General features: G+C 42.1%; 1 protein-coding gene across 2 annotated transcripts in view; it reads right to left on the bottom strand.

Moving 5' to 3' along the window:
• Window positions 1–730: 730 nt before the first annotated feature.
• The window catches only part of dve (SATB1_N and homeodomain domain-containing protein dve), a 60,108-nt gene continuing 33,347 nt past the window's right edge, over window positions 731–27,491 (bottom strand). The window contains exons 1-5 of one of the 2 annotated variants that reach the window (XM_070209897.1): window positions 22,957–22,984; window positions 7,346–7,555; window positions 6,874–7,103; window positions 2,211–4,015; window positions 731–1,931 (exon numbers count right to left, since the gene is read on the bottom strand). In XM_070209897.1, the coding sequence (XP_070065998.1) occupies window positions 1,772–1,931; window positions 2,211–4,015; window positions 6,874–7,103; window positions 7,346–7,555; window positions 22,957–22,969 (2,418 nt within the window). In that variant the 5' untranslated portion in view covers window positions 22,970–22,984 and the 3' untranslated portion in view covers window positions 731–1,771. Of the gene's footprint in view, window positions 1,932–2,210; window positions 4,016–6,873; window positions 7,104–7,345; window positions 7,556–22,956; window positions 22,985–27,491 lie in introns of those variants that run through there. The other variant, XM_032436170.2, reaches the window with a different exon arrangement.

Raw genomic sequence — 27,491 nt, 5'->3', positions numbered from 1 at the left:
ATATATGCTTGTACCTATACCCATCTAAAGGAGCATATGTGTGTGTGTGTTGTGTGTGTGAATGTCTTCACAAAGGCGGTCGAAATAATGTATAAAGAAATGAAGAAAGAAATGAAGCAAACTTTGGCGCTAATAAATTGTTTCATATCTCGCTGAAGGCAACGCTAATATACTCCGCCTGGCCAGATAACTCATACGCCGCGTGGCCAACAGCAGGAGCAGCAGCAGCAGCCGCAGGAGGCGGAGCAACAGCCCTCTACACCATTCTTTTTTCCTTCATATATGCATATTTATTTCCCCTTTGCTTATCAGCGACTAACAAAAATGAAAGAAATAAAGCAAAGCGGGTCCTGGCACATGAGAAATTGCCAAACACATTACCACACATTAGCCACGGACACAGACACATAGACAGGACATGGGACACACGAGTTGCCACTGCCACATCGCCAGGAGTCATAACTGCATATGACTTTAGTTTTTTCTTTACTTTTTTTTAACGTGTGCCACATACAGCTGAAATTGTAACAAATAATGATTTTCAAATATTATTTATTATTTTATCGCGATGTATTTATGTCATTTATTAAGAGAATCTCCGAGTGAGATGCGATATTAAATGATTTTATGCTTCTACTTTGTGGACTTTCAAATATGGACTTTAGATATCTGACTCCTTGACTTTTTTTTATTCTGCCCCAAAAGAGGAACACTTTGAGTTTAGCTCAAGTTTGACATTTAAAATTGTATTTATTTAATTATTTAATAATTGCTGGGAATACATATTGTAATATAATGTATGTGTGTACGTTTGTTTAATGTGTATGTGTCCGTGTGTTTGTGTTTATTTATGCTTTCAATAAATTACAATTAAATTTAGTTGGTTTTTGTTTACGATTTGTATGCTTATGGATCTAGTGGAACAATTATTCATTAAACACGTTTAAGTGTAGCTTTATAAATGTGAATACTACTCGTAATTGTTATCAAACGCTTGAAATTGAATAATTCAAATACACAACGGAATACCTAAGACAGCAGCTGAGTTTTCGGCTGAAAATGTAATGCCATTTAGCAGGTATTAAATACCAGGACATTTAACGTAACCCCCTTTTTTTGGGCTAGATTTATTTGATATTTTTAGTTTTTGCATTTCTTCTTTTTCTTTCAAACATATAAAATGCTCCATAGATATGTGCTAAGCTGGAAAACGAACTAAAATAAGGCAAAAACTTTAAAGTATTTGAAAAACAGGAAATTCCCAATGCTAGTATAACTATTCAAATATTTTATAGTAATAGAATAGTTTTGGTATAACATACATATTTACACATGAAATTGGCTCTCTTTGGTTACACACTCCTAACTTTGCGAACTGATGGATGTTTAAACTTATTTAGATATAGAGTTTTATTTGTTAAGGTCATGCTAGAAGCTGTGATAAATTAAAGTCCTATTAGTTCATCTAATTTTAATTTTTAACTAATTCTTCTTTTTTATTTAGTTTTTATTTTTCGCTAAATATTCTGCGGCGTTCGTTCGCCTAGCTAACTGGGACCGAAAGTGGGTCTGATACTGGGTTAGAAAACTGGTTCAACTCTTACTATAATACTTGGAGAGACGGCGCTTAACTAGGTGCATTAGGGGCTTATCTTCTCTCTCTTAATTATGTTGTCATAGCTGCATAGGGCTTAAGTCTTAAATAGTGTGTATTTACATATAGCTCGTGACACGCCTCCGATTTCCTCTCATTTCAATTCAAGAGAGGCCTCTAGTCGCGCTCCTCGTATTTGGGCACAAAGGAGCCGAGGCCGCCCAGCTGGCTGCACTGGCTGTTGTCATAGAGCGACATCTTGAGCCGTTTGCATTTGGCGCGTCGATTCTTGAACCAGAACTGCACGTTCTTGCTCTCCAGACGCGGAAACTTTTGGCTGCAAAAAGAAAGCAGAGGGAAACGAAAGGAGTTGAAAAAGATTTCTCAGAGTAATATAGATAGAGCTCTGCATCGAGTTACTCGAACAATTAATCGAAAAAGAATTCGAGTTAATCGAAACACAGCTCGAGCTAATCGTTTCATGCGTGTATTGTCTCAGCTTGGCGCAACACAAACATGTTGGCTCAAACATGTTGGCTGACTCGAGCAACTCGAACATTGTCTGTGTGCTCGATCGAGTATCCGAATCGTATCTTTTAAGCTGGGCTTAACTTACCGATAGGGCATGGTGTTCAGATCCTCGGTATATTTGAGTATCAGATTGTGCGAGGGATGCGTATTCATGGCGAACCACTGCTCCAGCTTGGGCACCTCTGTGACGGGATCGATAAAGGTGCGATTGCGCTTACGGCGCTCCTCGTTCGAGATGCTCGACAAGTTGAGACCGGCGCCGCCCATTAACGTATTCGGCTGGAGCCCAGCGGCGGCAGCAGCGGCAGCGGCATGATGGGCATGCGGATGGGCAGCGGCCGCCTGGCCAAAGGCCGGTATATAGTGGCTCATGTACATGAAGGACTGCGAGAACATCGAGTTGGGCACCATGGGAAACGGCAGCTGATCCTTGTGCGGCGTCACGCTGCCCGCCAGATCCGGCGAGGGCGAACGAAACTCATCCAGATGGCTGGTATCCTGCTCATTGTCCTCATCGTCCTCGTCCATGTCTAGGTCATCGTCCTCCTCTTTGGGCGTGCTGCGCTTCGGCGGGCTGCCGGACTCTTGCTCGTTATTGTTGTTATTATTGTTGTTGTTGTTATTGGCGCCGGCCTCGTCGCCGAGCGCATTGCCAGTCGCCTCGACATTGGCATTGTTGGAGTTGGAGTTGTCATTGTCATGTGTTGCGGCTTCATCGCCCATCTGCAGCACAGCGGGCTTCTCCTCGTGCTCATCGACGCCGTTGACCACATCGCTGCCGGCGCTCTTGGAGCGCTGCGGCTGTTGCTGCTGCTGCTGCTCGGACCGCAGCTGCTGCCTCTGTTGTTGCTCCTCCTCGTCGTCATCGTCGAGCATGGGCGAGCCGCGATGGCGTTCGTGTGTGGTCAGTGAGAGCGGCAGCTGCGGTGTGCTTGGCCTGCTGGGCTCCTCCTCCAGCTCGTCGGAATGCTGCGACATGGTGTCAATATCCTCGGACTTCAAGCTCATCGGACTTTTGAGATAGTCGTGCGACATAGAAAGATTGCCCATGCTCAGCGGCTGGCTGCCGGCGCTACTGCTCGAGTTCTGGCCCAGCGGTGCGTGGCCGCTCAGATAGCCATTCATGGCGGCATGTCCCAAGGCGCTCATCGCGTTCCCGAGGCTGCCGCCGCGCATCTCGGCGCGCTTCTGGGCGGCGCGCGCATTCTTGAACCAGTAGACCACGTTGTTGACGTCGAGCGGCTTGCGGCCGCGACGCGACTCCAGCGCATTCAGCTGCACCACATAGGTCTGGATTTGCTGGCGCGAGGGATGCGGATTCTCGGCGAACCACTTCTGCAGCTTGGGCAGCTCCATCTCCGGATCAAAGCTGGTGCGCATGCGCGTCTTCTGGCTAGGATACTGGCCGCCATGCGCCTGCGCATGATGATGATGATGCATGCTGGCCGCGTGCATCGGATGCACCAGCATATTGCCATGATGCCCGCCCGCCTGGGCCTGGCCCACAGCCGCATTGGGATGATGTCCAGCTGCTGCTGCCGCCGCCGCAGCGGCCGCGGCTGCCTCGTTGGCCAGCAGCAGGGATTCGCGACTGCTCATCGCGCCCAGCGGATTGGCAGCGCCGCCAGCACCAGCTGCAGCGGCATGGGCCGCGGCCGCAGCAGCTGCGGCCATTGCCGTGCCCACCGGAAAGTCCATGTCGCCGGGCACCACCGGCACCGTCGACGGCGCCGACATGAACGGCAGCATCTTTGGCGTCATCGCCGACTGCGGCGAGAGCTGATTGGACCACCACTGATCGAATTTACGGCGCAGCTCATCGGGTATCTCGCCGCCGGGCAGAGCGTACGTATTCTGATGTGAGCTACGACAAATCTGCGAGAGCGTCACCTGCAAGCGAGGAGGGGAAACAATTAAGCTTTGATAAAAATCTAAGTAGTCTCTACATAAAAAAACTGTTATCCAAAATATCTCACTTTAAGGATTACTCCCCTCGTTCCCTAAATTGGTAAATTGAATTATAGCTATGCTTTGATATAGCTATAAAGTAAAAGATACTTTTTATATATGTATATACTATTCATGAAATTACATGTCAAATTTGGTGACTCTAGCTCTTATAATTTACGAGATTTGCTCAAAAAACAGGATTTCGATAGCGATTCTTATCAATTACGTGCAAACGTGGCAAGTTATCAAGTATCGATTATTTAAAGTCTTTTGCTCTTATAGGCTCTGAGATCCAGACGGACAAACAGACGGACTTGGCTAGATCGACTCGACTCTTGCTGCTGAGGAAGAATATATATATATACCTTATGGGGTCGGAGATGCTTCCTTCTGCCTGATAAATACATCATACCCTTTTACCCATTGTTAATGTGTTCAGGGTATTAAAACTGGGTGCAATGAGTAGGAGGCATTACTGTACTGCTAACTGATTGGCTGTCGCCAGTGCACTTAGCCGGTTTGAGCCCACGTCTGGCCCACTAAGCGGGTGTCATAAAAATCAAAGTTGAGTCGCATTGGGTTGGTTTGGGTTTTGGTTCGGTTTTGGTTTGGTTTGTTAAGGCCCTCAAGTGGCCGGGATTTACTTAGCCATAAATGTGCGCGGTGTTGGCTCTGATTGCGGCAGACTCAAAATTGCCTATAACGATATAGAACTGATACCCCACGAAAAAAAAAAAAAAAAAAAAAAAACTGATATTAACTGACTGACGGACGGCAACGTCAGGCGCGATAAATAGATAGTCCCTATGGCCCGATAGGGGACGACGACACAACAGCTTATGCGATTAAAATTGAATTTAATGTTCAGAAATAGAAACGAAACAGAAAATTCACCCGTTTCAGAGGGAAGCGGTAGCAATGCCCAATCACACACATATATATATATATATTTATTTGTGGGTATATGGTCGAGAGGTGGTGAGGGTATGGGTGGGTCGTATTAAATGCTCATTGATACTCGCCTCAAATACGTGCGCTTCTGCCAGCTCCACATAATAGATAATGTCTGTCGCTATCAGCTAAGGAGGCGCCCCAAATCACTTAAGCTGCTCGAAACATAGCACGGTGAAGGGGGAGGGGGAGCAGTACGGTAAGGAAGGTGTTATAGACAACTAATTGTAAATAAAATGTGTGTTGAGCGGGCGAGAGGGTAGAGGGGAGGCGGAGGGAGAAGACGGCGAGCAATTATTAAATTGATTTTCATATCGTTGGTGACTTTCGCAATTCTCGGAACACAGACGAACATTAGCCACGGGACCACAATCAAAGGGTATCTGTGTTAGTGTGTGTGTGCGTGTGTGTGTGGAGGGAATTATAGGAATATATATGCTTATCATGTGATTAGAGGGGCAAACGCTTTGCTAATATTAATCAGGGCCAATAAAATCAGTCGCAATATCAATTGAAGGGTATTTCGGTCGTGATTTCCGATAGCGACAACAACAACAACAACAAATATATAGACATGAAAATACTCTGATTTATGACTGACTGCAGTCGAGGGGCGGACGAGCAGGCGAGCGAGCGGGCGGGCGGTCGGTCGGCTGGTTGTGATGGAGGATTTAGATGTGGGTCATGCGCTGCCCGCACAACTCTTTAAGACTATGATCTGCCCGGCTGTGTTGGCCACAAATAAGCCCAGTGTTAGCAATTGAGCTCTACACAATCGGAAAGTGTACCCATATATACTTATATATAGAAGGGTTTTTTCTGACTGACTGACTGGGGATCACACGTAGAAACGTAGAAGATTGACAGAGAGCCGGACAGACAGCCAAGGATAGATAGGTGGAAAGACAGGAAAACGTCGGACCATCAAGCGAAAGAACGCCGGTTCAAATTCAGCAAAAATCCTCGGAGAGAAGGCAAGATGTCGGACCATCAAGCGGAAGATCGCCGGTTCAAATCCATCTGAAATTCTTAGAAGCCAAGTGCTTCTGGCTTTATTATTAATTTGAGCCGTGCGACGCCGCTTAATTTCTTTAAATTTTGTACATATGTGTGCGTAACAAATCGTTAGAAATTGTTTTCAGTGTGTTCGGCGATAAGCGCAAAGCTGATTACAAATGAAAACTATTGCAGAAAAAGGATTAGTTAGGTGAACCAAAATAAATGAAGTCGGCTTAACAAACATTTCTTTGTAGTCAGAATTATTATCAAAAGCATTTTCTATGAATTTCATATGCATGTAATATAAAGACACACACGCACACGCACACGCACACACACACACAGCCAGGCAGGCACACAGACGGCATTGGCTGCTTTGAAAACTCGAGCATTTTCCAGGGGCAGGATACGCAAAAAACTTTTGTTGCCAACAGTTGGCTCTTTATACGTGTGTGTACGTGCGAGTGAGTGTGTGTGTGTGTGTGTGTGTGTGTGTGTGTATGTGTGTTTATGCCTCAATTCACGCAAATTAGCGGTTTGAGTTTTCATGGGTTCTACGCAACGCGCCGCTTAGCTGCGGCTTAGTCTAGAAAATGTTAAAATGTTGCCGGGTTCGAAGTTTTTGGAAAGATTTTAGGGCAACTCTCACAAGACGCCAGCTAATAGGTCAGGCTAGGTTGTTGTTGTTGTTGTTGTTGTCGTTGCCGTAAACCGCTTATGAATCATTATAGAATTTTGTCAACTTAACGCACAAGTTTTGTAGTGAGAGTTCAAAGTGAATGTCTAATTAGCTAACAGTTGTGTGTTTGTGTGTGTGTGTGTGTGTGTGTGTTTGTGTGTGAACTCACCTCATCCAAGGGGCAGCCGGTGGAGCGGAGCAGCGCGTGCGATTGCAGCACAAGCAGCTTGAGCAGCTTGTCCTTGATCTCGCCAAAGGGTGAGGTCTTCGGGCGCAATATGACAATACGCAGCGTTATGACCGAGGTCAGTTCACCCACAATATCGCTAACCGGCACAGCCGGATTATCAGAGATCTGTTCCAATGGTATGGGCTTCCAGTGCTTGATGATGAGCGAGCCTAGCAGATGGAGAGGGAGAGCAAGAGAATGCGTAAATATGCAAGTCAATAAAGCCTAGGACAAATTCACTTCTAGCCTAATTCCACTGTGAACATTTCTTGTATTTTTTTTGTGAATGCCACATTTTGTAGTGGAATCACAGAATGTGAGGTTTGTTAATTTAATTTTTATTGAGCATAGTGGAATCAGGCCTTCCTTTAAAAGGGTATTCAAGACGTCTTAACCAAATTCTAGCACTCACCTCTTGCCGTGTTGGCCACCTCCTGCGAGTACCCGAGACGCTGCAGCGCCGTCTGGACTATTTCGCTCCAGGGCGTGGCAGCTGCAATGATCACATAGCTGTCCGTCTCGATGTTGGGCCGCCGTTTCCACGGCTGGCGTGTGTCTATGGTGAGCGAGGCGTGCAGCGAGTGCACGGACTCCACTACGCAGTGCAGCGGAAGCGATTTCGCTGCAATAGAGAGAGAGCGAGAGAGAGAGAGATGGAAAAAGTGAGAGAGGTAGACGGAGAAATTAGAGGGCTGTTTGGAAATTCATTTTAATATTCATAAATTTGGTGAAGATTTTAAAGCACTCGAAAAACAACAAATTAGTTGCAAATACCCTGCAGCAAATACATATATACCTAAAGGGCATGCTGTTTATACAAATGCACAGTAAATATATAAATAAGGCACTCAAGTTTGATATTTGTGCAAATCAAGTACTTTGCACTCCACTTCAAGTACAAAAAATGTTGAAATTTTTTTTATAGCAGTTCGTATACTCAAAATACATATATATCATGAATTTCAGAAAACGCTATTATTTAGGCAGGTCTTTTATCGAATTTTTCTTGACTTAGGAACTTAAATATTTAATTTACTTTCATCTAGGGTATTAAATTTCCTTTTTAGCAGTTTGTATACTCTTTCAAAAGCCAAATATATATATAAATTAAAAATAAAATGCATTTAATGAATAGAAATGATATGAAATGTTTGGCATAAATCAAGTGTATTTCAAAAATAGCTGACAAAAGAAGCTGTGTGCTCTTTCGACAGTTCTTTGTACAGTTTTTTGACTAAGGAACTTAATTACTTGATTCTTTAAACAAGAGAACTAAACTTTTATTTAATTTACTTTTATCTAGGGTATTTGCAAAGTCGTGCTTCTGTGTCAGCATCTAATTACTGCCTAACTCTAGGGCCTGCTGCAACTGCTGCTAATCGGTTTAGTGTTCAGTTCGGAACGCTTCAAATGGCGCCAAGTGCAAATCGGCCAAATTAAAAAAATCAATTAAAACATATTTTATATGTTGCCAGACCTTGCCAACAGAGAGGTATTTCAATAAATTATTGCATGCTGCGGTTAGCCGCAAAATGGTTTTAGCCGCTTACCCCTTATATTGGCAGGATTATGAATACATTATGCATAATAGGCTAAATAATTATAAATTAATAATGCGAATTTTGCCACCGACTAGTTGGCCAATTGATTGGCAAAGCTACTAGCTAGAGTACAGCACTTGTCCTAGAGTGTTCATCTGCATAAATATAAAAGAGTTTCTCTGTCAAAAAACATGCGCCTGTGCCTGAGCATCGAACCAACGAGAAGGAGACACGCCAGTTCAAATCAGTGAATTAGTGAAGAGAATATAAATATAAATATAAAATAAAAATATATATATATATACTGACTTTTTTTTTGCCGTGCAACGCCGGTCAATTTCTTCTAGTCAGCCCAAATATGAGCATAAGTATAATCATAGCACTCCCATATTAAGAACTTAAGTGAAACAACCTCCATTAATAATTAAGTAAATGACTTAAATGGCGCATTTTCTAGCCGTGCAACGCCGGTCATTTTCTTCTAGTCAGCCCAATTATGATAGTTGCTAGCATAACTATAGCCATAACACGCCCATATAAATCGCATTTTGGCCTAAAACACAACACTTTTTCGCGACCAATTATGTGGAGCTTAAAAATGATTTACCAAAATGTTTGCCAATAGCGAAAAACGCAAATGCAATGCACGCCCGATGCCCAATCCAAAGCTGTAAATGCATTCGGCAAGAGGGGGGAAGGGGGGGAGCAGAGCATAGCTGCCCTGGACACCAGTAGCAAATAGGCTTAACGCCCGCGCTGCTGGCGGCCATAAGGGTATTATTAATTATTCCAATTATAAAAATTGTAAGCAGCGCGCAGATTGCTGGCGATTGGCATTTGGGCGCGTTTAAAACAGCCAGAAGAACGCGGCCAAAAGTTGCTGCCACAATTATGAGCGATTTCAACTATACATAAATATATACATATATATATATATATATATATACACATATGTTGTTGTTGTGTGCGCCTGCAAATCTTTTAATTGCCATAAAATCCTTATTGGGCATTAAAAATAAATATATCAATTGTATTGAACACATATATGTATATATATATATATATATATATACATACATATTCGTGGAAAGCACATGCATCACATACATGTACGTACGTATGTATGTATGAAATAATTTAAAAAGGAATAAACAATTATGTGGGATAAAGCGGCGGAGGCCTAAAGGTATTTACAATACGCTCCGGAGCTACAATAAAAATAATGCTGAAGATGTGCTTAAAAAAAGTCAACTTTTGAAGAGAGTAGTTGGAAAAATTCTAAAGAATTCTTCAGACATAATATAATTGAAAAAAATACTTCTTTTCGTAAGCCTTTAATGGATATCTGTTTATTGAATCTTAAATTATTTTTGCGTATTTCAAAAGTTGATTATCAAAATGTGTCTAACAAATTTGAAGTTTCGCCTTTGAGAGGAGAACATTTCTTTTAGAATTCTTCAGAAGTTTATTAATTTAATTTAATTTCCTTTCTGTTTAATTGATGACAATTTTATATTTTAAAAGTTACATAAATGATTAAAAATTTAATATATATATTCTAATAAATTATATTCGTTTATGTTTTAATTGAATTTCATATATTTTAGTTAATTTATAATCTTTGATCTGCTGCAGAGTCTATAAAATTTAAAACAATAAGGGCACACGGCACATTTTCGGGGGCACGTAATCCCGTGTGCCACATGCCACATACATATGCTCACACACAAACATATATGTATATACATATATAAATATATAATAAAGCCATGTTTGGCGTGCTTTTTGTTGTATTTTAGCGTAATATACGCAATAACGATTTTTACAGGGACATAAACCTGAGGGCTGTTGGCTCTGGGTTTTCGGGGCAGACCGTTTTTGGCTTTGGCATTATGCATTACGTTGGGTATTGGGCGTTGGGGCCTAGGGGCCGCCTTTATAGGTGGCATAGGTGCGCTGACTGAGGCTTTGGCTGAAATGGCGGCGGCCAAAGAACAATAGAGCGAAAATGCGTAGCGCAACCGAATAATAAACTCATTAAATCCATTATCCTGCCCCATGATTTGGGGGCTAACACAAAAGCCGATTTCATGTGCATGCATATGTGCATGTGCGCCTGGCTCTGGCTCTGCGCGTAGATTTGTGTGTGTGTGTGTGTGTGTGTGTGTGTGTGGGTGTGTGTGGAGCCACAGCCAGCACGCTAATTGTTGCGTTGCCCAGTCTCAAAATAGCCGCCAGCTCTGACAGCACTCAAAAATGGTGCTGATTTTGAATGAGAATCGAGAGGGGGGGCATTGAGAGGAGAGTGCAGCTCGTAAGTAGCCCCCACCGGGCCCACCCACGAGCGGGCAACCGGGCGACTGGCGCATCACTGGGCGGCGCTTATCCTTATTAGCATTATCAGTGGCAAAAATAATCGAGACAGCAGCCGGCGCACGGGCCAAACAAATTGAATTAAAAACGTTTGAGGCATTAAATCTCAGCCAGGCAGGCAGACGAGTAGACAGCCCCACCCACACAAAAACCACCGCTCCCCGGCTCCCGCCCACCGACCGTTGGCCTAAGCTGACAAACGATTTGTAATGAACTCCACTTGCATAGGCTTAGACGCTGTCGTCGCGCTGACTCCACCCCCTGCACCGCGCATCACCGCCCGCCCCGCATGACGACTTTTCCATTTTCTCTTATATTTTTTGCCCTGTGTCGCAGCTTTAGATTTATTAACCTGCGTCGAAGTCGCAGTCGCCGTCGCAGTCGCAGTCGCGTTACCAACTCGGCGAGCGCAAAAATAATAAAGTTGCCAATTGCGTTGATACCATTTGAATGTGATATGTTCTTATAATACCCTGCACTGGCAGATTAAATAACATTTGTGCATATAAAGCCTAGTTACGCAAGAGATCAAAGCGGAAAGCTGTGCAATTGATAAGCTCTTCTTGTACTGTACAAAATACAGGGTATTCAGGTAGACGTTATATTGTCTATCTTATTGGTCTGATAAGCTTGTCTTATATGAGGAATACAGGGTATTCAAGCATCGAGTCACGGCATTTGCAAAACTATCTGCGAAGTAAATGTATTTCCTAAAAGAAATTATCCTAAAAGACTTACATTCATATTAAATTTTAAGAATATAATAAATTCAATTACTTTCTATATTTACAGGGTATTCAATAGAGGAATTCTGGACATCCTACTTAGGAATATAAAATAATATACTAAAATATGTATAAAATCTTTTTGTCCTTGTGAAACGCAACATACTCTTCGAGCAGCCAGACAACCTGAGACTGAACAAATTCCCAATTATAACTACAGGGTATCGGACTAGTCGCGCAACTGTTGCACACTGATGGCTGGCTCTTGATTACCCTGCAAAGAGAGTTCTGTCTTTGGCTTATCGCAATCTGAATTGAAAGTTCGAAATAAATGGGATATTTGTGATTCGGTTTGCTTGTTAGAGACGTCAGCTAAGCCCCTTTCGTAGTATGCCCAGGACTATTTTGAGGCTGATTGCGCAACAGCCAGAGGCGGCCAATTAGCAGGGGTGAGAGCAAGCCAGCACCCTCCCCTCTCCCAGGTCATCCTACACAAGATTTTAATCTTTGAAAGTTTTTGTAGCATTCACGTGTGCAGCTTGGCATGAAATTTTATTGTGGAAATGGCAATGAGACGGTGAGTGTGAGTGTGTGTGTGTGTGTGTGTGTGTGTGCCTGGTTGTGCGCGCTTTTGGCTTTCTTCTAAGAAATTGACCAATTGACTGACCACAAGCAGCGGCAAGGACAGCAGCCGAGACCAACAATAATTATGAATCGCCTACGCACAACATCAAAACGACATAATCCCCAACTAAGAAACACACACACACGCGTAAGAGTGAGTGTGTGTGTGTGTGTGTGCGGGGGGAGGGGAACAATTTAAGTGACTGCTGGCAAGGATTATGTAAGTTTTGCAGCTGAAAATATCCTTTGACCAACAAATATTTGTAGTTCTGCTTTTTCGGACAAACTTGACCTGAGACCTGCGGCAGCAGTAGGGTGGAAGGAGGGGGAGGGAGGGATTTGCAGTTCTTTCGGCTGGCCGAATAAATTGTGTATTGTTTATTTATAAGAAAATGTTCATAATTTACTTATTAAAATGATTTTGAGTGATTTGGGTATGAAAATTAAAATTTTACAGAGAGCAAAGTTTTAATAACCGTAAAGGATATTTGCTTAATGTGCAAAGGACATTGCGAGGGCTGTCCTGGATAGAGGGAGGGTGCGGGAGGGGGGGAGGAGGTGGGTGCGACTATGCGTAAGGGTCCTGCTTAAGCCAAGTGAACTGTTTGGAATTTGCTTATCAGTGGCTGGCCAGTGGAAAATGTCGGAAAAATCTTAAGGATTTGAAAGGACTTAAGTGGCAGGCACATTTGTCGCCGTGTGTGTGCGTGTGTGTGTGAAAGTAAGAGTGACCGGAAATTAAGCAATAGTCTTAAGGAAATTGCCACAAGTTTTTTGGGCTCCACGCAGCAGGCGATTTGATGTCCTTTACCCCGACTCCCAACTACAATCCTTAAGCTTATATGTGTGAGTGTGTGTGTGTGTGTGTGTGTGTGTGTGTGTGTGTGTGTACATGTATTTTTATTTACACTTCAACTTAAGTCCTACTTAATTGCAAACTCTTTTCAGTAGAATTTTTAATGCATGCATTTTAATTTATAATGCCGAGCCGAGCATCGGGGCTACTTAAGAACTTTACACACACGCACACACACATACACGTGTGTCTTATGCATCGCTGCCTGCTTCTCACACCTTGGACGTTGCATATCCTTGTCTAAGCCCTGTCGCTTGTCTTGCACCACTGCCCCCAAACCCACCCCCTCGCTGCGCGCCTTGTCTTGCAACGTGCTGCAAAAGAAAAGCAGCACAATAAAAGCAAAAGAAGAAGATCGGGCTTAGCAGTTGGGGAAAGCACTTGAAAACTGATGAAAACTTGGAAAATTAATTTGCCAAAAATTTATGCACACTATCAATTTGAATGCGAACTGAAATACACATAGTAAAATATTGGCTGTATCATAATGAAAATTGAAGGAAATCCAGAGATGTAAGATATTACTTTATTAATAAATTTATATCGAAATTGAATTCCTTGAAGTATGCATGCAATAATTGATGAGAATTTATATATATATATATTGGCTGTATCATAAAATAATAAAGCTATTTGGGGATCGAGACCTCCTTGAAGACATTAGAAACAATTATATTATTAAATTAACATTGAAATTTAATTGTTCTATTAATATTTAGTAAAAAAAAAACTATAGGTGTTTGCAGTTCAATCAAAGTTACAAGAACTATACACTGTGCAACAATGCCACGCTGAGCAACTTGTAGTTTAGTGTAAAAACATGAAGACTTAAAACTTGAACTTGTAAAAAAAAACTTGAAAAGTTCGTCTTGCAGCGGAGTTTTGTTGATGTGATCTATAAACTTGTTGTTCGTCGCAAAACTACGAACTCTGTTTGAACTAAACGAAGGGGTTAAGAGGTTAAAAGGCGACGCCTCAGTTAACTATTGATTATGGCTATTTGTGCTAATTTGCAGAGGCTTTTCCACAGATCTTAATCCCACCTTGTTTATTTAGTACATTTTGTATTTTTGCATTTGTCAGTCGTATTTGGGAGGAAAAACATGTTGAAACTTTTAAGCGGCTTATAATTAATGCCGCCAGGCATTTTCTTGCTCTTAACGCTTTTCGCTTTCGCGTTAAACCCCCTCGTTAACGACCAGCCCCCCGTACACGCGGCTTAAGGTGTTTTATTTTCTGTGTCAGTAAGAAACACATAACCGGAAATCAAGGGTTGGATTGGCATGTAAATAGTCGCAGCCAGGTGACTTGGCCTGGTCAGGCAACATCTTCGTTAGTCGAAAATAATCCTAATGAAATAAGCATGGCCCGTAGCGGTAATTTATTTAAGCCCAGCCTCCAAATTGGCCCCTTGGACTCTGCTTTCTCTGGGGGCATTCACGAACTCAAGGCAAAGGCATTTAAATTGTCTCAACTTTTGTTTTGTTGTGTAATAAATTCATTTTTTGTCCTTATAGCATGTAAAACTATGCATGTGTGTCCTTGCATGTGTCTCTCCCGCTCTCTCTCTCTCTCTCTCTCTCTCTGTGTGTCCTGTCTTAGATTTAATCCTTTTTGTTGTTGGGCCAATATAGAAAACATGGCAGATATGTTGATTTGGGGCAGGTGAGGCACGCTCTCTCTCGACCCTGGCCAGAAAAACTAAACTAGCCCCAGCAGAGCAGAGTCCTCTGAATGGATTTTCTTAAGTGGTTCTAAGCTTTGTCTGTGAAGCAAACCAGAAAACATGCTTATACATGCGGCCAAGTGGCTGCCGGAGTCGAGTTCAAGTGCAGGCAGCTGAACGAGTTCGGCCAGCTCCGATTCCAGCTCCTGCTCCGTCCCCAGCTCCGGGCCCGGGTCCGGCTCCGGCTCCGGCTCTAGTGGCATTAGCAGCTGCTTAAGGCACTGCAGCACTTCATTAGTTCCGAGAGTTCGAAGACGACAGCTCAACGGAGAGAAGGACATCCGCACCGAGCTGAGACAATGGCCAACTGCGCACGATAATTGAATGCAGGCAAAGCCCAATCCACCCAAAATAACCCAACCAAACCAACCCAGCACCCACTTTGAACTCTTGAGCCCGTCGACAGCCAGAAAAAGCCATGTGCAACGGGCGAAAATCACAAGAAGTTGCCAAATCCTTACAAAAGGATTATGATGTGTATTTTTGGTCAAAGCACGTTGATGAGTGCCAAACGACTTTCTGTTCGAGTGTTGGGATTTTTCTATACATAAAAGTCCATCTATATATACATATATATATAGATGTATATATATATATAGATGTATATATATATATATATATATATGCATGAAAATGCTAATGAAAATGGAAATGTATTCTGTGCGGTAAATTCCTACATAAAAGTAGGCAAAGGAGTCCATTGATTAATTGATGACATTTAAGTATCGCATATCGAATTCAGCTCAAGCAGTGCAAAAGTCGTGTAAGCAAATGCCACAGCTTGAGCTCTGACTGGGACATACCCTGCAATTGAATTTGGCTTAACAATGGGTATGCTATAATTCAGTAACACATGTTTTAAGCCCCATGCTTAATTTCTTTTTGGATATTCTATTCGAAATATGTTTCATACTTGATCTTCTAGATTTAATGAACAAAATTCTGATATTTCCTAATCCAAGTTTTCGTCCATATTCCTGCTAAAGTTTTCCTTGTTCTTTATTTAACATATCCTTGTTTCTATGTTCGATTTTTAATATTCTATATCATATTTCCCATTTATTATAATTAAGGATACTCTTAAAAGAATTTTAAGAAATCGAATTTATATAATTTTCGAAAAGGCTTTCATTACGGAAATATTTCAAATATTTTATATGTGTGACTTGTCCCTAACTAATCACCTTAAGGAAATTACATTAATCGCGTACAGATCTGTGGAACAAACAAGCCCTAAGCAGAGTCCTTTTCAAGTGCTCAAAACAAATATGAATATGTTGTGAATGCAAATAAACCGAAAGGATTAAAATTATGAACGCAGGATAAGGCAAACAGACAGGCAAGCTGTATGCAGTCATGTGTGATCACACACACACACACACAAACACACACACGCACACCCAAGTGCATGCCGCACAAAAGAAACGCCGGCAAAAAGGATTTTCAATTTTGTCAAATATTATCAAGTGGAGTCGAAGCTAACGGCGTTGGAATTGGCATTGAGGTTGCCGTTGCGCTGTTTTTTTTTTGATCCTGTGGCAGGCACTGAGTGGGATTTAAATGTCGATAATATGTGCAAACAGAACCGAAACCGAAACCGAAAGGACAATTCGTGGCGAGTCAGAAATCGACTTGAACCAGAAATAAGCGTACCAAACAAATGTCAACGACCAATAGGAGTTAAAAATCGACACACGCACACACATGCACACGCACACAACCCAGCCACAAATGTCAACTCACATTATCACAGTTGCATACGCTTTAAACTGCGAGTCGAGTGCTATTTGCCATCTGCTCAAATCGATCAGAGCTTTTTTTAAAGGACATCTTAGAGCCTGGCCCATTGTTATAGAAGTCTTTCGAGCAGCTTAGTAAATGCGTACACTGCGAGAAATGATTGTGAACGAATGTTAAAGTAAACTAAGCTTTAGAGTGCAACGCAGTTGCATTTAGGCTCTTTCATTGTTATCAAATATTTTGGCACCTGTCTAAACGATACAGAAAACGAATTCACTTATTTTCCGACGGAAATGTATTGTATATATTTGTTATACCCTTGCAGAGGGTATTAAAATTTTGTCTCAAAATGTGCAGAAAGAGACATCTCTGACCCCATTCAGAATATATATTCTTAATCAGTATCAACAGCTGAGTCTCTATAGCCATGTCAGTAAGGGTATCAAAGCATCGGCGTGCCGAAGATAGCTCTTCTTTCTCGCATTTACTGTTTTTGTTTGAAAAATGATTTGAAATGTTGAGTCGGCTGACTTATTTTAAGAAACTTCTGCTAATTTTTGTTAATAAATCAAATATCAATTTGAATTTTATTTTTTTGCGGCTCAGTTTTTGAGATTTCTTTACAAACACGCCAAGCTCAGCCCAACCGCTGCAGTCGCAGTCGCAGTCGCATTGGGAGTCGTCTTGGTTGTCGCTGGCATCGTCATCGCAGTTGCCACACATGGCGGCAACCTTAATCACTTTAGTTATCAATATTACTTATTTACGTTGCTCCTACTTAACGCTTAAGACGCTTTGCCTTTTATGCCGTGCGGCACACAGTTCCTCTGTGTCTGTGTGTCGTCCAAGTGAATTATAGCACACATATATACTATATACATATATATATATAAATATATATATATATATATATATGTAGGTGTATGCAGATATGAGCTGTAGCTGTGCGGCCCTGGCACTGCTCTAGCATTACATTTGCGTTTAAATCTTCCTGCTTAAAGCCAAACAAAGTCTTCGAGGAGCGGCAAGCGCTGCGAGTCCATTGATTCAATTAAGAGGGAAGTCGAGGCACGGCAAAACAAAGGCTGCTAGAGATATCTGTACATACTATATATAGATTCATATACAATCAGGTGGGTATATAAGGTGTGCTGGTGCTTTTTAAAATGTGGAAACAGAATACGCATACGCCTAGTTGGCAATGAGAGAAAGAGAGAGGGACTCGTCTGAGACTCGACTCGACTGTGCATTGATTAATATAATCCGCTTGAAGACGCTTCGCGCTGCCGCTTTAGGTTACACCCCAGCGCCAAGTGGGTGGTGGAGGGGCGGGGCGGAACGGAGCGTGCTGCTCCCCGCACCTGGCCACAGTTTTAAGTACAAGTTAATGGTGCTTATGCATATTACCCACAAGCGGGGACCCATGCCATATCGAGGCCGCATTAATACCCACAACTGATTTTTCTTTTATACCATTTTTTTTTTTTGTTTCTTTTCATTTGTTCACTGTGATTGTTGTTGTTGTTGTTTGTATGCCCATTAAAAATGGGTAAGAAGGGTATAAATGATTTTGTTTAAATATGTTAGGTAAAGCATCTCTGAAACCCTTACGCATATAAATTTATTTGTCTGACTGTCTGTGTGAGGATCTTGAAAAGTTTGAGAGAATATATATTAAATGGATTAATATTGTTTCGATATCTTTCAGTTTTTCTATAATCTCGATAAATATCGATTTTGGAGTATTCAAATCGCACAGTGATAAGAGGAAGAAGCTAAAGTGCTTCCTAAAGTCCAAAGTCCGGAGGAGCTGGAAGACAAGTCGCGTTGTAAACTCCATTTTCATGTGTCTGTATAGCATAAAGGTCAAGCAGGGTATCTACTAGTCGGGCACACGCGCAAAGTTCGCTCTAGTTGTTGTTGTTGTTGTTGTCAAGCATTTCGCTGTATTTTAAATCGATCCAATGGCAAAGCGTCTTTGTGCGCGGCGGCGGCTTAATCCGCTGCCAATGAACTGCGGCGGCGGCTGCTGCTGCTGCCGCTGCTGCTGAGGTCGCCAGATGAGCGGCTTTCAATGCTTTTGAATTTACGTTGAGCAGGGGAAGGCGTGAGAGGAGGGGCGTGGCAGTTAGGGCTTGCATGAGTCAGTTCGGGCCGCTGCCAGGTTTATTAGTGCGGCAGCTACTGCGGCTCCTCCTCATCCTCGTCGTCGTCGTCGTCGACTACTCAAGCGGCTGCCTTGCCAGAAGGATGTGCTTCTTCTTCTTCTTCTTGCTGTTGTTGTTGTTGTTGGTGTCGGTGTCGCATTTGCCATTTCGCATTGGTATTTTGGTATTTGGGCTTTGTCTGGTGGGGATGAAATTTGATCCGCGCAGCGGCAGCGGCCGCGCGCGTATTTGCATTAAGCGTAACCTTTCGCTGCTGCTGCCACGACAGCAACGACAACAACAACAACAACAACAACAACAGCAACAGCAACAACAACCACAAAGGGTGCGCTGGCAGCGCTGCCAAGGAGCTTAATTTGAGGAGGGATTTACGCTGTGGCATTATAATTCTTTCTTTCTTACTTTGGCCCCGGTACTTCTCTTCATTCTTCAATTGTTTTCTCTTTCTTTTTATTATGTGTTCTGCTGGCATCTTATTGTTGTCCCCCACCCCACACCCTACGCCTTGTTTTTTTGCTTTTCTTTTTATTAAGCAAATTTCTGAACGGATTTTCCCAGCTAATACGTCCAGTTTTTCAGTTCCAGTTGCATTGATTAGTTGTTCCGCGCGGATTAGTTGCATTGGTTTACGCTTTTACAAGCACGCACACACATACACACACACACATTGGCAAGGCAAAGCCCGACCACAGCCACACACTAGACAGCCACACACACCATACACTACACACACAACACACAGCTGACAGCTTAAGTCCAAACAGCAACAAAAACTACAGCTCGCTAAAGATATGTGCGGGGCGGCTCGGGCAGCCGCTAGATACCTCTTAAAATCTTAAACATTTATCCGCGCGTATTATGTGGCAACTCTGGCTAATTGCCAGGCCGCATTAAGCGTGGCCAACACATACAAATACACACACACACACACAAACACACAGCACATATTTACCATTTGTTTTTGTTGTTTTGCGGTGGGCTTTAGTTGGGGCTGGGGGCTCGCTTCGCTTTGGTTGTGTGTGAATTGAGTGTAGTTAGTTTTTTTTTTATACCCTGGACTCATTTAGAGTTGGTAAAAGGGTATATTGCAGTTAGGCAAATGTATGCAATAGGCAGAAGGAAGCATGTCTGACTTTATAAGATGTATGTATCGATTTATAGACATGATTGTTTGAGCATAGCTCGAAAGTAATAGCAGGTAACTACTAAATGATATGCCGGGTTTTCTATTATATAAACGGATTACGAATACATTAATTTTTATCGTGAATACTCTCGGACAATACTTGGCTAGACAGAAAGTGCTCAGTACGGAGAAGTGTCCACTTAATGGGGATTTCCCTTTTAAGAATTTTCTATATACCAGCCCCCTTCCTAATCCACGCGATAACGGAAAAAGTCTTGAAGGAAGAGACATGCATATTAAGGATAACAAAATTTAAAAATAATCATACTGTAAGCACCAAAGTTACTTGAGAATTTCTTTTCAATAGAAATGTTGGTCGCGGCTGGGCACAGAGTATCTGCTAGTCGGTCATTGCCAGCTAGCTTTTTTTGCCCCGTTGTTTTTGTTGGTCTTTGTCACTGGCATCAACAACATCAACACCATCTGCGGTATTCAATTTAAGGGGATTAACTGCTAATTTTTTGCGATTTCACTCAATGCCAGCCGAGTTTTTATCTTCAACTCACAGTATTTTTTTTTCTGCTGTGCAAAATCACAGCACATATGTGTGTGTGCGAGTGTGTGTTAACTCGCCTGGCAGGAACCAGTTGATATCCAACAACCGCCTGTGGAGTCAACAATGCGCAGTGTCCTTGCTGGCGAAGGACCTCAAAACAGAAGCCACGAGTCGGGATTAAATGGGCAATTGTCATACCCAATGGGCGAATACGAATAAAAGAAAACTCAGTGAATTTTAAGGGGATACAAAAATAAAGGAAGTTCTCGTTTAAAATGCAAACTGGGTAAGATTGAAAGCGATTCTTAGCGGACACAAATTTAAAGTGAACAAAAAAATATTCCAAGCAACGATTAATAATTATGTGAAATATGGATAACATTTTACAACTTCTGCGTTATCGAAAAGTGTAATAAAATGTATATAACCTTAGCTAAACTGATAAATAATTGTGAAATCCCAATTTGTGTGATGTAAATTAAAAAATAATTGCTAAATAGGCTAATAGGCTATGAGCTAGAAACAATATAAAATCTCTAAAAGGGCCCAACCCATTCTTAAAATAAGATAAGCCCATAACTAGATAGGTATTACGAATTTAATTATAGTTTTAAAACTTATTAATATGGTAATAGATAAGGCACATCATGAGCATTTAATTATAAAGCAATTTGAATAATAAAGCACATGAAATTCTTATTAACGTTGAGTGGGCGTGGCGTACATAAAAGTACCCTATATAAGTGTTACAATGTGACTATGAGAAATGAAATAATACTATAATAGATCTCAACTCCACAGCTGACAAATTAGACGGCGTTTAATGGCGACTTTAAGGGAGGAAATATTATATTAAATGATAATCAAGCCTGGTCTAGAGATTTTTTTTAAGTATAAGTAGGCATGGTGTACTTAAGAGAACTCTTTATAAGTGTCAAGTGATATGTGATTATAAGTTAGAAGTTAGTTAAAAAACTATTAGCCAACAAACTAAACACTGTTTCCTGAAGACTCTACGGGAGAACATGATATAGTAAAAGATTATCAGACCAGATTTGGAAATCTTTATAAGTAGAAGTAGGAGTCAAGAACCATCTTTAAAATTGGTACCCAAAAAGTACTTGTTGGGAAATAGGGTTTCTCTGATCTTCACATCTTTTATATTGGAACTCTACGAGGTGCCTGTATACTAAGGACTTTATGGAAATATATATCAAAGGAGAACACATTATATCAAATGATCATCAGACCAGGTCTTCAGATCTTTGTAAGTATAATTACCATGGGTAACTAAAAAGTACTTCTCATGAAGTAGGGTTTTTCTGATCTAAAATTTTTTGATATTTCTCACCAATTGGAACTGTACGAGGCTCACAATAAGTTTACTTAAGTAACTGTGGATGGGTTTTGCCTGTATCCTAATCGCGTCATCGAGCACATACACACACACAAACACACACCAGCACACATATACACCTAAGTTGATATTCCTATTCCCATACCGCCGGCTGCTTTCACTTATCATTTTAGCCTTTATTTTATTTTCACAGCCTTATTCCTGTTGAGCGCTACGTGCGTTTTACGTTGTTGTTGTTATTGCGGCTTAGGATGTGGATGTGACTGTTTAAATGTGTTTGTCTGAGTGTGTGTGTGTGTGTGTGTGTGTGTGTGTGTGTGTGAGTGCGAGTGTGCCTTTGGTTAGGCGCTAGGATGAGCGCACTTGCCACTGTTTTGAGTGCAAAAGCGCGACGGCATTGTTGTTGTTATTGTTGCCACATGCATTGTTGTTTTTGTTGTTGTTGTTGTTGTTGTGCCATCTCTCTGCTGCCAGCTTTAGACTTGCTTAGTGTGTGTGCGTGTGATTGTGTGAGTGTGTGTGTGTGTGTGTTTAAGCTCCACTGGGATGCCAAACAGTAGCACAAAACAAAATCTAGTGAACTTCATAGGGATTAGCCTGCACGAAAGCAACAGATTTAAAAGCTTTCGCTCTGCTTTTTAAGTTCATTTGTGCGCTTTGTCTGTCTGTGTATGTGTGTGTGTGTGTGAGTTTGTGTGTGTGTGCATTTGTATGTGTTTGTGTGTGTGGCATTGTCCCTGCTGCTGTTGCCTTTGTTGACAAATGCGACTTGACAGTGGTGTGGCAAATCTCGTCTGGCGACACAACCCAATCTCTTACTACGTGTGTGTGTGTGTGTGTGTGTGTGTGTGTGTTTGTTGCACATGCCGGCTCCACATGGTCTTAGTCTTAGTCTTGGTCTCTGGTTCACTTAACACTTGGCATAGGTCACTTTTATGGCACAAAAAACACTCATTCAATCGGCACACTTGATTCATATGCAACACTCATTTGTATTCGTGCCAGCTCTTTCGCTCTTGCTGCCTTTTAGACATGCGCGCACGTTTAATCCTCATGCCCTAAAAATAATCCAATTGCACACCAACAACAACAACAACAACAACAACAACAACGAGAACGAGAACAGCCACAGCAGAAGAACAACAACAATTGCGTTCGACCGGCGCGAGTTAAAATACGGCACGAAAATAAATACAAAAGAGAGTGTGAGAGAGCAAAATGTGAGACGAACCTTCTTCCAGCATGTTTGGCACGATACTGAAGCGAAATGCGGAGCGCACAGCTCGTTTTGGAGCTCCATGCGACGGAAACACGCACACACACACACAGAGGGAGTGCTCTGCGCGCACACACACACACACACACACGCAATGGCAGCCACAGATATCACATGTGTCTCGGACTCTCTGCAATTGCGTGTGTTGCTTACTCACACACACACACACACACGCACAGACAGTGGCTCTCTCTTTATCTCTCGCTCTCTTTCTATTGCGCTCTGGCTGCGCTGTGGCTGTACGTTGAGCCTGGGCCGCATTACGCTTATCAAAGTATATCTCAGGGATTATACGAAATGAATGGAATTAAGGATTAATTTCCAAGGGATGTCATTTCGTTTTCGGATAATTCTGTGTGTGTGTGTGTGTGTGTTTGTGTGTGTTTGTGTTTGCGTGTGTGTGAGTTGCTGTTTGGTATTGCCAACAGCTTACGCTATAATGGATTCAGGTTCGCGTAGCTGCTGCTGCCACAGTCGCCGTCAAAATTGCCATGGGGTTTGGGTTATAAAAGTACACCCGAGTTTATAATGCCAAAGCGGGTCATAATAAGACACAGACGGCGAATAGCCATAAAAAAAGGTGTGCATTGATTAGAACATGTCTGGGACTTGGATAAGAAGTGCATGAGCCATGGGTAGGAAAGTCAAGTGTTGAAATATCTGCAAGCTATTTGAAAATATACAAGTTCGATAAAACTCAGAAAGGTTTAAGATCAAACAACCTAATAAATAAACAAATATGATTATATAATTATTTAATATGTGCATTAAATAATTAAATGTATGCGAAATTTGAATAATACATTTTTGTTAGAACTTAAAAAAAATTCGACTTTGATAGATCTCTAGATATCAACCTTTTAAAATAGCATTAACAATTCTATTAATGTTTTTTTTTCGGCCTAGATTCCAATTGATTTACGCCTACAATTTCAGCTCATTACGTCCCCCCCTTTGGCGCTTTAATGGGCTGCCAACGACGCCACTGCTCATTATAATACCAAGCGATCCATAAAACGAAGAGTTAAATCCGAAATAATAATCCCGCACGAAATTAAATCCCTCGCCCACACGAGGCCACCAAGCGCAAAACCCAAACCCGAAATACTCAACGCCAACTCGGCCTCGCCGCGCGCTGTTTGCCTGGAAAAAAGTTAATCCCCCCAGCAGCAGCAGCAGCAGCAGCAGCAGCAGCAGCCGGCAGTGTCGACTGCGACGTCGACGTCATCTCATGCGCCAACTCCACGCTGCCAGCTGCCAACTGTGCGTCGCGCTGTGTGTGGTTTGGCGCGCACTCCTCCCCGCCAATCCCCAGCGCTGCCCCATGCCAACGAGACCAACGAGACCTTAAACGAATTGGGATTACGTTGCGTATGATTCATATGAAGGCTAAAACAACAACAAGCCAACTGGCTTTAAACAACAACACACACACATGTGTGTGTGTGTGCGTGTGTGTGGCTGTTGGCCATGTGCGTTTCCATTTATGCATGCTGCATTGGGGCATTCAAACGGATTACAGCAGAGCCAAAGCCCCAACCGCACCAACAGCCGCCCCCTCGCCCTTTCCACGCCCCTTCGAACTGGTTGTGCGCAAATTGAAAATGACCAAAAGGCAGCGCTTGCCCAATATGCTGGGCACCCGGGATAATCCTTGAGGCGATCAATAAAGCGCCGCCAGCCAGGGGCCATCCGTCAGCCGGGCGGACACACAGACAGACGAACGGACAGGGCGGGCGGAGGGGGGGGGGGGGGGGTGTGTGGCGTTGGGCATGTGATGGGTTTGGCATTGGGATTAGCAGCCCAGTCTCAGCAGGGCCTCAGACTCAGACAGAGACGGGCATGCACCTGGCATTACTTTAGCTGGCGGCCTAATCCCAACTACCCTGTTCTGTCCCTGCCCTGCCCCGTGCTTCGTGCCGCACTTCAAAAGCAAACAGGAACGAAAACAAAAGCTTAGCTCGCCGGCAATGCCAAAGGAGCAGCAGCCGAGGCTGAGGCTGAGGCTGTAGCTGAGGCAGAGGCAGTGGCTGCGTCTGCGAAACGTTAAACTTCTCGTCATTTGTGTCTGATGGGATTAGAGCTAAAGCCAGATAAAGGGATAAAGGATTTCAAATTCCAAATGCGTGCCCGGCGCATCGACAAAACTTTGGCTCGCAACTTTTGGCGCCAAATTCGCATGCAAAGCAGGCGACACACACACACACGCGCTCACACACAGACAGCGGCTACCCTTTTGGGTCTAAGAGAGCGAGAGAGTGAGAGAGTGAGAGAGAGGGAGAGAGGTAGAGTACTCGGGTTGAGGTCCAGGTCGTGGATAAGTCGAAAACTTGCTGCTTACGACTAATGTCCTTGGTATTGTGGTGCGGTTGCAGGGGGAGGAGGAGGTGGAAGGGGGGGGGGGCGTTTTCTGCTCCTGGTGGTTGTTGTTGCAATTCGTTTCGCTTTTCCTGAAGCTAATGTTGATTATGTTGATGATGATGACTGTGTTTGCGCTTAGGGATTAAAAATGTCCTTGCAAATTTGAATTTAGGAATTAAACGAATAAACTTAATAAACGTTTCCATCAGATATCTGATAATTGAGACTTTGCAGATATGACAAGAAATTTTGGATTTAACCAAAGAGACATTTTATATATTTTACAATCTGATATCTAATTACCAAGAATTTAAAGATAGGAATGGAATTAAACGATTGGACTTAATAAACGTGCTTATAGTTCCAATCAGATACCTGATAAGTGAGACTATGCTGAGATAGCAGGAATTTTGGGATTAAACCAAAGAAGGATTCAATTCGATATCGAATTATCAAGAATTTAATGAAGGGAGGGGAATTATAAAAAAACATTCCAATATCCAGATATCTGATATTAAAGACTAAAACATTTTATTAACTTTTCCATTCGATGTCTAATTATGAAGAAATTATAGTTTTATTATAGAAATTATAGTTCCAATCGTATATCTGATAATTAAGACTTTGCTGATATAGAAGACATTTTGGGATTAAGCGAATGAAGCACTTTATATAATATTTCAATCAGATATCTTATTATCAAGAATATAGATGACACTTGCTTTGAAATGTGCACCACCTACCCGAATGAATAATGCTGATTACGCACGCATTATAAATGAACTGGTTCAGTCAGAAATCCATTAAGCCTCAGACATTATCATGCTGATAGACAAGTTTTACGAATTTGAAACCGAACAAAAATACCAAATTGTGATTCACGTCTGGACTTTAAGTACATAAATCGCATGTTAAATAAATTTTACAAAAATTCTTATCTTGTTATTAGCGAACATTACTCAACAAAAGATATCAGAAAACCGATCGAGGAATAACCAGACTGTTGTCAACTATCTAAATGGATATGCACTGGCTTACCATATACGAAGAAAATACCCGGCGTTGCACGAGTCAATCGAATAATGCTCATAAATGCAAAGATTCTGTCCCAGATCCTGGAACTTCTTGATTATAGCTTATTTATATTGAAAAAAGCTGACCTACTAAGTGCAAACAAGAAGAAATTACCCGGCGTTGCCCGAGTGCACATGTACTGTCTTTCGTCTTCTCGGGGCCTAAAACCCCAAACTAGACTCTACTTTTTTAAAAATATGTATGTATAAATTAAGGACATACTAAGCTGACATACTAAGCTGACATACTAAGTGCAAACAAGAAGAAATTAAACGGAGTAGAGAGAGAGAAGAGTATAATGCATATAAATGCAATTATTCCGTCATTTGTCTTCTCGGGATCTCGAACTTCGTGCTTATAGCCTCTACTAGAGAGAAAGAGAGGGAGAGAAAGAGAAAGAGAGAGAGAGAGAGAGATGTAGAACAGCCTAATAAGTGCAAACACACATACAACCTGGCCATAATCCTGGCCTAACTGCTCCATGGCCCCAATACTAAACATTTGGGCGGCCTTTGAACTAAGCCTAAGCAGGCGGCAGCCGGCAGCAACTTCTAATTACAAGTATATGCCGAAACATGCTTAAGAAACCCAAAATGTAATTCCACTTGTGTATTAATACATTTCACACACACACACAGGCACAACTAAAGTTATCGTAAGTGATTTATCATTGTTATTGCTGCTGTTGTTGTTGTTATACTCCGCATTACACTTTGAATAGTTGGTTTAGTTATTTTGCATAAACGATAAGAACTTCTATTGAAATATCTAATTTCTGTAGCACTCTATAGAGGAGTCCATATAATTCATTTGAACAGCTAAATATCGGACCCAATTTAATATCCATACTATAAAAACATTAGTTATACTTTCAAATTGGGTAAGGGATTCACATAACACGCGAGGCATGTTGAATATTCGACCTGAAGAACTATAGATCAATAATAGAATCCCAAGCACCCTAACATCTTCTGCTCAAACTGGGTAATTTTGCGTCGCGCATACCCTTTCGGCGTGTATTTATTCAATTATATTTGTACTTATTATTGTTTGTG

The sequence above is a fragment of the Drosophila virilis genome, chromosome 5 (assembly GCF_030788295.1).
Source record: "Drosophila virilis strain 15010-1051.87 chromosome 5, Dvir_AGI_RSII-ME, whole genome shotgun sequence".
Lineage (NCBI taxonomy): Eukaryota > Metazoa > Arthropoda > Insecta > Diptera > Drosophilidae > Drosophila > Drosophila virilis.
This window is presented reverse-complemented; position numbering and strand designations above follow the sequence as displayed.